General features: G+C 40.6%; 1 protein-coding gene across 1 annotated transcript; it reads left to right on the plus strand.

The window, feature by feature from the left end:
- The first annotated feature begins 338 nt into the window (after window positions 1-338).
- On the plus strand, window positions 339-12485 carry st8sia2 (ST8 alpha-N-acetyl-neuraminide alpha-2,8-sialyltransferase 2). The gene is made up of 6 exons (XM_015019613.1): window positions 339-820; window positions 2265-2321; window positions 3831-3965; window positions 4058-4315; window positions 6078-6371; window positions 9692-12485. Exons 1-6 carry the CDS (start codon window positions 723-725, stop codon window positions 9996-9998), a joined length of 1149 nt encoding a protein of 382 aa, XP_014875099.1. The 5' UTR covers window positions 339-722; the 3' UTR covers window positions 9999-12485.
- Window positions 12486-12574: the final 89 nt, after the last annotated feature.

A 12574-nucleotide genomic window follows, 5' to 3' on the forward strand; every position in this document is an offset into this window, starting at 1 on the left:
TTGCATCAGAACGCTTGATTAAAAACCGACGGGCACACTTTGGCATGCCCCTTAAAATTTCTGCGGAATTTTCTAGTTAATATAATAATATTGAGGTCAGGCTGATTCATTTTGCATGGCTGAATAAAAACTTTAGCTAAACAGTTAGCTAAACTTTAGCTAACAATAATGTTTTGTTATTTAACTTGAAGTGAAACAGTCACAGTCACTGACACATTTTCGACCTCTTCTGCAAAAAGCCGGAAGTGTGAATGGAAAGGATTATTTATCTGCTTGTATTTTTTTTTTTATTTTTATATATATTTTTTGTCCGTCCTCTGCGCCTTTAAGGCTGCATGTGGTCTCGCAGCTCCGGCTGAGAGCTGTGTAGGTGCACGCTTTCAAAGTTTCACTGGGGGAATTGAGACAACGGGAGACTGCAGCGGCACATCGCCCCGTCGGGACACAGAAGCGCACAACATCCGAGGAGGAAGAGGAAGATCGGAGGAGAGAGGAGGACCACGTCTCACTCAGGGGAGTGACCGATAAGAACAAAGAGAGAGAGAGAGAGAGAGAGAGAGAGAGAGGGAAAAATATGACAGAGCGCGTCCTGGGTTAACAGATGGGAACTAAAAGGAGGTGGATGTAACGCGGAGCTCGCTGGAAGGAAGGAAGGGAGGGAGGAAAGAAGGAGAGGAAGAGGGACTCCCGGGTCGGCGGCTGCAGCCCACCTCCCCTCAGCCATGCCGCCTGTATTCCGCTCTCTGCTGTTCGGCTTTCTAACGCTGCTGGTTGTGCTTTTGATAATTGATGATATTGCAGAAGTGGAAAAAGAAAGCGCGTAAGTAACCCGACGTAATTCATCCAATCAATGTATCCCCTCTGTATGTGTGTATGTGTATGTGTGTGTGTGTGTGTGTGTGTGTGTGTGTGTGTGTGTGTGTGTGCGTGCCTATTGTTTGCAGCACGGCAGGTTAGATCTAATCTATCTGGGATGCATGGAGGAAGAATCAATGAGAGGAGAAAAGCGAGTGGTATTAGATGGGGGAGAATAAAACAACAACACCCACAAAGCGAGTTACTTTCATGAACTGACTGAAGTTTGGAGTTAAATTTTGAGCTTCCCCCTCTCTCCCCCCAGATTTGTAACAGTGGTGTGCAGCTGCTCCTACAGCAGCCTGCCTGCCTGCCTGATCGGGTCTCCAAGGATTTGGCTATTTGTCTTGCAGCATGCGGGATGTAGGATACATTTCCACTATACGAGTGTGCATAGAGGCTTTGAAACTGAGAAACTGCATGTGTACGGGCGAGTGTGTGTGTGTGTGTGTGTGTGTGTGCGTGTGTGTGTGTGTGTGTGTGTGTGTGTGTGTGTGTGTGAGAGAGAGAGAGAGACATTGAGCAGGAAGGAAAACAAGACTGCAAAATATATATTATAAAATAACGTTTTCTTATTTTCTTTTCACTGTCAGATTTTGAAATTCTGAGCAATGCAGTCTAATCATTCCAGATCACATCCATGTTTCCCCGGCAAGAAATCTTTTTATTATTATTATTATTATTATTATTATTATTATTATTATTATTGTTATTATCCTTGTGCAACACTTGACCAAAAATGATTTATCCCTTTTACTTTTTGTGTGATACTTTCTATTCCTCACATTTTATTTTCCCTTCAGCGAGAGCATTTCTTGTTTATAACATAATTACCCGGCTGTGGTTCATTTTGTAATGAGGTCACATTGGTCCGTGATTCACTGAGGGAGAAGAACCAGAACCAACTCTGCATAAATGCAGCTTAATAGTAGATCGTTTATAGGCCACCAGGACTGGAAAAAACGATCAGGGAGTTCATCACTTCTGCATTTAGACTGATTCTGTCAGACTGACATGATTTTGTCAGACGTGATCAAGGTCATGGTTTTTCAGAAGTGCCTGATGGTGGAAAACCTGAGTGCACATGCTGCATATTTACAGTAAATGCACGATGGAGGATGTGTTTAGGGTCCCTGGAGAAAGCCTGTGCTCACTTCCCTGTGAAAAGAAAGCCTCCCCTCAACTCTAATAAGGCTCCATTAAGGCCAGATTTCTTCTTATTACATCAGCAAATGGGCTCAGAGTGGGTTTCTCAAAGTGAAATGAAACCCAGAAGAGTTCTTTTCACCTTCACTCTCACTTCAGAAGCAGCAAATGCTGAGTACAGTCAAGACCTTGGATGTAAAAGTGTGAATATGAGCTGCCTGGAGTGAATTGTTATTCAGTCTGAATCTCTTTCCCACCCTCAGAAATATTGGGCTCACGAAGAAAACCAACGTACACCAGCTCGTCCCAAAACCTCACAGGTAAGAAATCTTAACTTTTTACATTATTTCTCTTTACTTGAATGATGATGACTTACAACCAATGAAAACCCAAAATGTTGTTTCTTGGGAAATTTGAAGATTATATGAGGTCAATAAAATAGTTTTTTGTGCAGAAACATGTTGTAGCTAACAGAAAGTCAGGGTGAAAACTGACCAGCACCCACCACTATGAAAGTTAAGCCACAGAAGTTCATTACCAAAGAAGCTGACTACGTGTCAGCATACCAGTGAAAGTTTAGTGGAAGGTAAAACGTGTGGTAGAAAAGGTGCACAAGCAGCAGAGACAACTGCAAGCTTGAGAGGTTTGTAAAGCAAAGTCAACTCATGTGTTCAGGATATATTCACAAAGCAAGAAGTGTAGTTGTAGACACACAGACATATCCAGAACATGGGCCACAATTATTACATTATTTGCATTACTGAACCACAGACAACAAAACATCTTTTTTGAGTCAAGGGAGAAAAATCATTTTTACTGTCGCATTTTCCATTTATCTATTTTGATATATTTAAATGTTATAAGAAACAGAATTTTAGGTTTTCATTTGCTAAGGATGATACCCACCAACATAAGAGCAAATAAAAGCTTGAATATGTGTTTCTCTTTTTGAACTGATTTAAATGATTTAATTTTTAAATGATATTCTAGTTTAATGAACTGCAGATGCTCACATACCTGTAGACCCCCAGCTGGGAGCCAAATGGTCTATGTGTGTGCGCGCGTGTGCGTGTGGGTGTGTGTGTGATGTTTAAAAGTCCTTCGTAGCCTTTATAACACGGTGAGTCATTGACAGTGGGTGTGTCCTAAGTTTTTAAGGCAGCTGATAAAAATATCCAGCTATGTGTCACGCAGCACTCAATGAGATACCGTACATCTGCAGGAAGAACAATGCTGAATAAACTCTGCAGCGTTTCATACAGCAACACTTCAGTGTTAGTTACACAGCTGAATTAAAATCAATATCTCCACGAATGTGTTAGGGCCACATAAACTGACTGCTATCAATATACAGACATATTAAGACGATAAGTGGTAGAAATTCCAAGGATAAACTGAACAAATATGCTTGAACTTTATGAATCTCTTCAAAGGAGCTAAAAAAAACAACAACAAAAAAAACATACTGCATACCAGATATCCCGCGGTGGCAGCTTCTCTGAAAGTGATTGTGCTTCATTTAAATAAGGTCTATTTTAAACAAAACTATGACTACGGCTACTCATGGCACAACAAGAGAGAAAGAGCCTCAGATTTTGGGTTAATATTTCTGTACTCTATAAAAGCTATAAAACCAAAGCAAGACGGAGATTTCAAGAAAATACAGGGTACGCAAAACTATATTTTATCAATATTTAATGTTTTGTCCAACACGAAGACCTGTTTTGGGCCTGTGACGATAAAGAACAGCTGCATAATTTGGACAAAATAACCAGACTCAGTTATCAGACTTTTAAAGGTCATTGTTCTCCTTTCTTCCTTTAACTTAGAAAGGCGGCGGCACACACAGATCCGACTGCGACAACAGCAATCGCCAAATATCCTCATCCTCCAACCTGTAACTCCACCACCAAACACCCGTCAAACAGCTGGGCCTTTAACAAGACGCTCTCCAACCTCATCAGGTAGGTTCTGATCCCGCGTCACGACTTGCCTCTTCAAGGTCCGCTGAGACTTTTGGTCTTTCAAGCAAGGCCTTGTTTTCTCCCATTCGCAGAAAGAATATCCTCAGATTCCTCGACCCAGAGAGAGACATCTCAATTCTAAAGGGCACGCTGAAGCCAGGAGACATCATCCACTACGTGTTTGATCGTCAAAGCACCACAAACATCTCGGAGAATCTCTATCGTCTGTTGCCAACCGCATCGCCGATGAAAAACCAGTATCACAGGCGTTGCGCCATCGTGGGGAACTCTGGGATCCTGCTGAACAGCAGCTGCGGACCAGAAATCGACTCTCATGATTTTGTTATCAGGTGGGTAGATCGTGATTTTTTGTGTGTGTTTTTTTTTAAATGGCATTAACTGAAATGTATCAACCCAAATTCTCAAATATGGATAAAATAGACTTGTTAAATAGTTTTCAGTCCTCCAGTAGCACAATGTGCTTCTCTGGGAAACTCTTATGACTCTTTCTTGCTTCTTGCTCTGGTTCCCAAACAGGGCTGTGTTTGTGAAGCCATCAGCCTGTTGTGTGTTTGTGTGATTTATGTATCACCATTCCCAGCTGCCTCTGGAAAAAAAATACACCTGTTTTCAGCTTTGCTGCGATAGCAGATACAACAAAAAAAAAAAAAAGTGATCCTGGGCAGAGTTAGATCGGATCTAACGGAACATGCGGAGGTAGCGAAAAACTCCCTCTCATAAATCAGCCACTTTTAATGATGGTGCATAAATAGAGAAGCGAGAAGAATGACCGCTTCGGATTCTGAGTGCAGGTTTTCCGTGTGCAGAAACTGGCTCCGCTGCCTGTATATGTGTGCTGATGTGGAGGGGTCATGGTTACTCTCCAGCTGCATGATAATAATATCAAATCCCTGCGGTAATCATTGGCTGAAAGCGGCGAACAGGAAACGTGTCATTTTAAAGAGCTGAGGAATTTGGTTTGGCACTCACATGAGATCAGAAGATAATGTCTCAGCTAAATATAGGTCTCTGCCTTCGCTTGGTTTCCGCAAAGTAGGTTGATGGCGTTTGAGGTATCAGGTACAGAGCAGCAACAGTGTTTGCATACCAATTTCTCACTCAACAAGATGCCTGGTTGAATACTAAGTAGGCTTGAAACGGTACAAGACTACCTAAATGTTTGCTGTTAAAAATCATTTTATTTATTTAACATCTCTTGTTTTTGAATATTTCTGCATGAATCTTAATGCTTTTCCTACATGTTGGTACGTTTTACAATTGCTAAATTGTAGAGTAAGAAGATGAAAACAAATCATAGATTGGTTAAATGGAAATAAATCAAAATTAAAATATTTGAACTGCGATAAGACGTCCAAAATCTCCATTTTAGGACTGTGAGAATATTTCCTATGGAAACCCTCCTCAGCCCACCATGGTTAGGGTTACGATTGGATATCGACTGGAGAGCTTTGCGTAGTCATCTTGCATAGTTATGGTTACTTCGAAAACCTGCTTGCATTTGCAAAAGCAACTGACTCCTCAAAGCAGGCCCATCATGAGAAACATTGTACAAACCAAGATATGAAACCGTTTTATTTGAATCTAAATGATGTGAGCCTGTACGTGTCTGTATACTTAATCTTGCTTTTGATTTAATCTGGTCATTACTGCAGTTTCCTCGCTCCCTGTTGACGCGATGTAACGTTTCGCGCTGTCGGACTCGACTGTACACAGACACGCACAGAAACATTTATGCACAAATGACTACCTTGTGTCAGTTTTTGCCACAGCAGGTGTCACCTGGAGCACATTTTGCTATGATTGCACACCACGGAAATCAAAAGGTGAGAAAAACACCAGCCTCAGAGTTGTGGCTAGCAGCTACGACTAATTACATCATTTACCCACTGAGATAATAACCAGTTTAGAGTTCTGGCATTTTCCTCAGAGAAGACGCTAGCTTGTTTGCTCTTCTGGAGCACAAATTGGAGGGAAATGAGCAAAAAAAACAATAAAAATAAAAAACAAGATTTCACTATAACCTTGAAAAGCTTTTTGAGTCTGATTCCATTTACAGTTGAAGAGAATCAGCTTTTTGTTTCTTGTTTTAAGGTGCAACCTGGCCCCCGTGGAGGAGTATTCTCAGGACGTGGGCCGGCGGACCAACCTGGTGACCATGAACCCCTCGGTGGTGCAGCGAGCCTTCCAGGACCTGGTCAGCGACGAGTGGAAGGATCGCTTCCTGCAGCGCCTGCAGAACCTCAGTGGCAGCGTGCTGTGGATCCCGGCTTTCATGGCGAAGGGCGGGGAGGAGCGTGTGGAGTGGGCCCTCCGCCTCATCCTGGTGCATACTGTGGACGTGCGCACGGCGTTCCCGTCGCTGCGTCTGCTCCACGCTGTCCGAGGGTAAGATGAGATGCGAGCACAGCTGCTGCATTTCGCGGGAGCACCTGTGAGCAGCATAATCAGGGGTGTTGGCAAACTCTTAATCTGCTGGCCCAGGTGGCTATTTTTAAGCTTACAGCTCATCATCAGAGACACTCAGCGAGGAAGCCGTCTCTTTTCTTTATCTTGGCTCCAACTCCTCTGGTTATACTTGTTTCCTATGAAATCAGTCTTTTGTTTGTCGTTGTTAATGTCCCTGTTGTTCAAAGACGTTTGACATTTGGAGGGATGCTTATTTTCTCTGCCGTTGAAGAAATTGATTTTCCCACTTATGGTGCGTTTCAATCCGGAACTCGCAGACAAAACCTGTCATTTGGAACTTTTTTTTTTTTTACCATCACCACTAATTTAACTCACAAAAATATTCAAATTATTTTCTCATGTCACAACCATAAACCGGCGTATATTTTAACGGGATTATATGCAATAGAAAGGTGCAGTATTGTGAAACATAAAGAAAATAATTCATGATTTAAAGTTTTTTTTTTTAGTTTTTTTTTTTACATTGAATATCTGAAAAGTGTGGCATTCATGTGTACACACCCTTCATTTTCGCCACGCTAACAGCTGTACACCTACAGCTGGCAAACTCGCCCACATGCTCAACACAAACGCAGTTATTTCCAAACAAATGCTCACCCACCTCATACACACACCGACACCAGTAATCCAAACGGTCGAAGGTCATACAAACACAGGTTACTATTACAGAACTGAGGTTGAAATGTTGGATGCAGATTTGATGTAATTTTGTGTTAAGATCTCAGTTTTGTTGTGGCACATGTAGGTGACCAGCTTCACTATGTGGCATACCTGCAATCCTAGACAAGACACATGGAAAATAAACAGAAATACTCCAAATGTCTAATTCCCCTGAAGCAATAATACGTTAGATTTAGTGACACCCAGTGGTCAAATAACAGATGGCAGCTAACTGAATATCCATCAAATCTGTACTGCTTTTCTGTTAAAATCTCCAAAACATCCTCAAGAGTCACAACTTGGTTTGTCACAAACAGACATTTTGGCAGACGGCACAATTACAAACCTCCATCAAGGTGGAGGAGTTTGTCCAACCTATCATGAAAGTCCAGTGTACGGAAAATGCTTTCAGCGTTGCACATTTTCACTCATAACCTCAAAGTCTTGATTGATAAAAGCTTAAGCTTGAAAGATTCAATCTGGGCAGTCTAAGTCAAAGCATAAATACGCGCCTTGCCGTGTGAAAGTTGGGTCAGGTTTTGTGAAATGTGGGCTGAAGCGCAGCGCCGGTGATTTCCACAGAGGCAAAGCGCTCAGATGCTCTGACTTTATCTTGGTGGAAAAAAACAGCAGGATGCAGTGGGTCCTGTCGTCACTGGGAGATTGCCAGGCAACCGGCAAGAGATGCGGGATGAAAGCTTTTGACAGAAAGACCTCATGTTGTCTGTCCAGTTCTCACCGAGGAAGCAAGCAGCAGACAGTTGGCTTTTCACGTTCCTGTTTCACTGAGCTGCAGCTGTAATCCGTTTTTCAGCCATATTGATTTGTGTTTGTGTATGTGTTGCTTCTAAAAAGATTAGTTTTAAGTTATTAATAAATTTGTGTTTTTTCTGTTAGCAGTAGCTTTCAGAGGGATTAGGATGAACATTTTAAATCCAGTTAAGCTTATCTATTAGGCCATCAATTTAATCAATTAATTCATAGCTGCCATTTGAGTGCAGACCCTTTTTTCTACACGTTTGTTTCCTGGAGAGCTGTAAAATGCATCCGTCAGTCTTTCCAGGCTTTGACCAAAATCCCCCTCAGCAATTGTTTTCTTCCGCTCTTGGCTCTTTTATTCGGCAAGACTTTGCTCTGAATCAATCCAGCCTTGTTAAATGCCTTACCTCCTCTGCTGGTCAGTGACCAAATGATGCCATTTTGTCTGCTCCAACTAACTCTCTGTATTGCAAAAGCATTAAAAAAAAAAAAAAAAAAAAAAAAAAAAAAAAACCGGGGCTTTCTGCTCCGTGCTCTTACAGCAAAATTCATTTTTTGCTGCAACATTTGGCCTCCTCACAGCTCAGTATTAAAATGAGTTGCTGTTAACTTCACCAACTTGTTCATTAAAAGTAAATTTTTCTGAGTTATTATGGTGCAAAAGCAATTAACTAACATTTTAAAATTGTGTGGAGAGACTTCTGGGAGAGCTTAAGAGGGCAATGACAGCATCAAGGCGAGACGAATGGGCTTTTTCATTTAAAGAAGGGAAAATGAAGGTAAAGGTCACGAGACCTTCTGTCGTTAAAGCTGCTGCCGCAGAGGGAAGGACGTAGAATATCACTATCAGAGTGAAGCTCGTCTAATGATGGAATCAGCAGTGGCGCAAAACACTTCCAATGTTTGTTATTTTATAGAGAAAAGAAATGCAAACAAAAAAATGTTTGAATTACAAATTATTAAGTGAAATCACCTCAGAATTCCCCTTTAATAACTCACCATCTGCACTAATGAAATTCATTAGGCATTACTTCAGGCTTGTTAAAAACAATACACGTCACTTTCCAAAGGTCTGAAATAAACCAGAAAAGCCTTGTCTCAAGTTTAAAACAAAGTCTCTTCTACATGGCAGACAGAGAGCTGCAGCAGCCGAATCGGTCTCTATTTTGAGAGTCCGAAGGCTCAATAGCAACAAACTCACAGTTGCAGTGAGCGAGCCAGCGGGGGAAAACCCAGACTCTTTATATGAGTGATGTACAAACGTTTTACCACTTGAACTAAAACCTTCAAGTTTATTGTGGATTCTTTAACTGCTTAAATATAAACCAGGCTCACAATATTTCAATGGGCATCTTAGAAAATACCTTCTTTCCGTAGCCAAGCTTAAAGAACAAGTGTACCAAAATGACTGAAGGTTTGTGGTCTAATTTGTCATGCAAAAAACATCGTTTATGAAAGCTAAAGGCTTTATGAGGTACATAAGTGTTTTTATTTAAATGTTTTAATTTGTCTGCAGACATGAAATCACAGATGTTCAAAAAACAAGCATGTGTGTTGAGTTTCATTAGGATTTTTTATTTATTTTTTTATTGGAACATCCCTTGTTAAAAGAAAAAGATAAAGGCTTAAAATACTGTAAGTTTTAGCAGTTAAACCTTTTACCTTTAAATTTATCTTAACATCCATGGAGCAGCGATTACAAATATCAAAATGTAAGTTTGGAGACCTTTGTGCTAACTTTCAAGCAGATAAGTTAAACTCGAATGAATGCTCCGTTTTCCCTTTTGCTTCCTGCAACTAACGGCCGCTCATGTCAACAGGTACTGGCTCACCAACAACGTCCACATCAAGCGTCCCACCACCGGCCTCCTCATGTACACGATGGCCACCCGCTTCTGTGAGGAGATCCACCTCTACGGCTTCTGGCCATTTCCTCTCGGCCCCCAGGGCAGGCCAGTCAAATACCACTATTACGATACTCTGAAGTACGAGTACACGTCCAGCTCCAGTCCTCACACCATGCCCCTGGAGTTCAGGACCTTGAGCACTTTGCACAGACAGGGGGCGCTGCGGCTCCACACGGGAAGCTGTGATCCGGACCGAGGAGCACAGAAAGGTCTCAGCTGAAGCCATGATTCTGACTGGGCGAAATGCTATTCTTGTTACTGCTTTTTTTCTGATAAAACTTGAAGGAAGAACTGAATGGGAACACTGTCAATTACAGCCTTTTGTATTGGCTCGTTAAGCGTATTTTACCTTTAATGAGATTTCTATGGCAACCGATATCTCTTGGGGGTTTATTTGTGAGCTTCCACAAAATTCAGCAGATGGTTTGTGTTTTATACCTGGGGCTTCAGGTTCGGAGAAGACACGAAAATGGGCTATTTTCCTGCTGTTTCCAAGAAAAATGACTCTAATTCCATTTTAAAGTCAACTGTTTGTATTGTAACACAGCAGGTATCTGTACACACAGGGAAAATCTGTCACTTGTACCCTGCGGAGCTGAATTTATACAATACTGTTTGTAAAATAGATATTTAAAAAAAAAAATGAAAGCAGAGCATGACAGAATTACTAAGAGGTCATTTTAATACCAAGTAGTTCATAATCTGATGGGCTCCATTAAATCTGTGATCTTAACTCCGGCATGTTCGCCGCATGATGAGTGGCTGCTGGTGGCTCATGCAATGTCTCGTTGGGCCACAAGATGGAAGCACTGAATAATCAGGGACAAGAATGTACAAAGTTCCAATCTGAGCTGCTTTGTTTCTATCATTCTTAAAGAACTGAATTGACTTTTAAGTTTCTTTTTTGTGCTTTTCTAACTTCACATAAAGCACCTTAAATTCCAGTGACCCCCAGTGAACTGGAGCCGGCATTTGACGAGGTTGCCTTGAGAACCAAATGACTGAATGGAAGCATGCGGTGTTGTGTGCACCGCCCGTGAGGATAAAGTAGCTGTGTGCCAGCTGTTCACATATGAATGTTTGCTCGGCCAGCACTAAACTCATTTTGCAGAGTTCCCTTTGAAGTTTCTGCACTGGACATGTGAGATATGCGAGCACAGGAAGTTGTTTGCCGTTAGGAAGGGAGCGCTTAGCATTTTAAAAATGAATGTATCGGTGACTTTCTGACAGTAAGTGAACCACAAGAATGTGCTTTAAATGAATCTGTAACTGGAGATGTTCAGTGCAATAACACTCAAACAAGGTAGAGCATTGTGATCTTGAGGTAGTGTTTTTTTTTTTTTTTTTAATGGATGTGACTTTTTCTTGTATAGGGACTTTTGATTAATATTAAACCAGTATTTATAGAGGATGGTAGATTTATTAGCATATTTAATTGTAGCTGACACTGTTCTGTGCCTATAATCAAAAAAATGCCAATGTATTAAAAGGACCACCTACCTACATGTTTGTAAATACAAAGTTTCAGGATTCATGGCAGAAAAGGTCTTACATACAGCTTTGGCCAGAAGCTAACAGAAACTGATAGTTTCCAAGAATGTCAGATTATTATTATTTAAACGGTTCTTTTCAGGGTGGAGTGATTATACATCATCCAACTATGATAAAATATAATTAGGTCCACAAATTATTTTGTTTATGGATTTTCTCTAATGGATATATGGTCATAAGTATACATACTGGCTCAAATATATGTATGTATATACACCCACTACTATATCAATAATAGCCCACCAATCTGAAATCCCAACAAGGTACTGAATGACCAAATTCCTTTTTTCTTTTTTTTTAGCCATCAGGAAACGTCTACAGTAGCTTAGCAGAAATAAGAATTTGTTTATCTAACAAATTTTGAAATGTTAGATAAACAATTTGGAACTGTTTATCTAACACTAATCGAATCTAAAACAAGTTAAATTTTAAATCAATTAATTGGCTGAAGTTTAAGACATTCCATAAGCTTAATTTTAGCCAATTTTACTCATTCCAATACCAGTTTTGATGTGTGCTTGGACAATGTAGTAGTCGTGTACATGACCGTCCAAGTTTTTACCAATTATAGTTGGTGATTTGACGTTAATTTCCCTTATTCTGATTGAAAAGAATTCATAGTAAAGTGGTGTGCAAAAATTCTTGTCTTTTTTAGACCTTATCAAAATTGTGTCGTATAAATGTTTCACCCTGCAAAAGGAGCTCTTTAAATAAGTCATTAATAGTCCAGAATTAATGGAAATCAAGACCAATGTGAGGGATGTACACTCCCCACTGCATCTATAATCGTCTTGAGATTTCTGCAAAGAAGTAAACAGACTGTATACACACATATACGCAAAAAAGTTCTGACTTGAGGGCTGACACGTTCTTTACGTCACTAAGTATTTATTGTAATGGCAGTAAAGCCAAAACAACATTTTGTGGCTTGATTAATACTTTTGTACTTCCCCTGATGTTCCGCTTCTGCGAAAGGTTTCTAGGAGCTGTTCTTTTTGTATTCCTGGTAATCAATTTGTGTATTTTGCTGCAACAAAAATGCTCCCATTAAAAAGAATTAGCGGAAGCATCTGAAATATTCCAGGATCTTCTCTGCAGCCCAACAAGATGCCTCTCATGCGCTAGCAGTCATGTGATTTTTTTCACTGTAAAAAAACAAACTGTTTTTTTACAGGGGTTTTTTTTTTTTTTTTTTTTTAAAGAGGCGACTTGTTCGCCCCCGTTTTGCCTTTTTTTCCCCCCACT

Source organism: Poecilia latipinna, unplaced genomic scaffold (assembly GCF_001443285.1).
Source record: "Poecilia latipinna isolate Pla-1442-1.1 unplaced genomic scaffold, P_latipinna-1.0 Scaffold2457, whole genome shotgun sequence".
Classification (NCBI taxonomy): domain Eukaryota; kingdom Metazoa; phylum Chordata; class Actinopteri; order Cyprinodontiformes; family Poeciliidae; genus Poecilia; species Poecilia latipinna.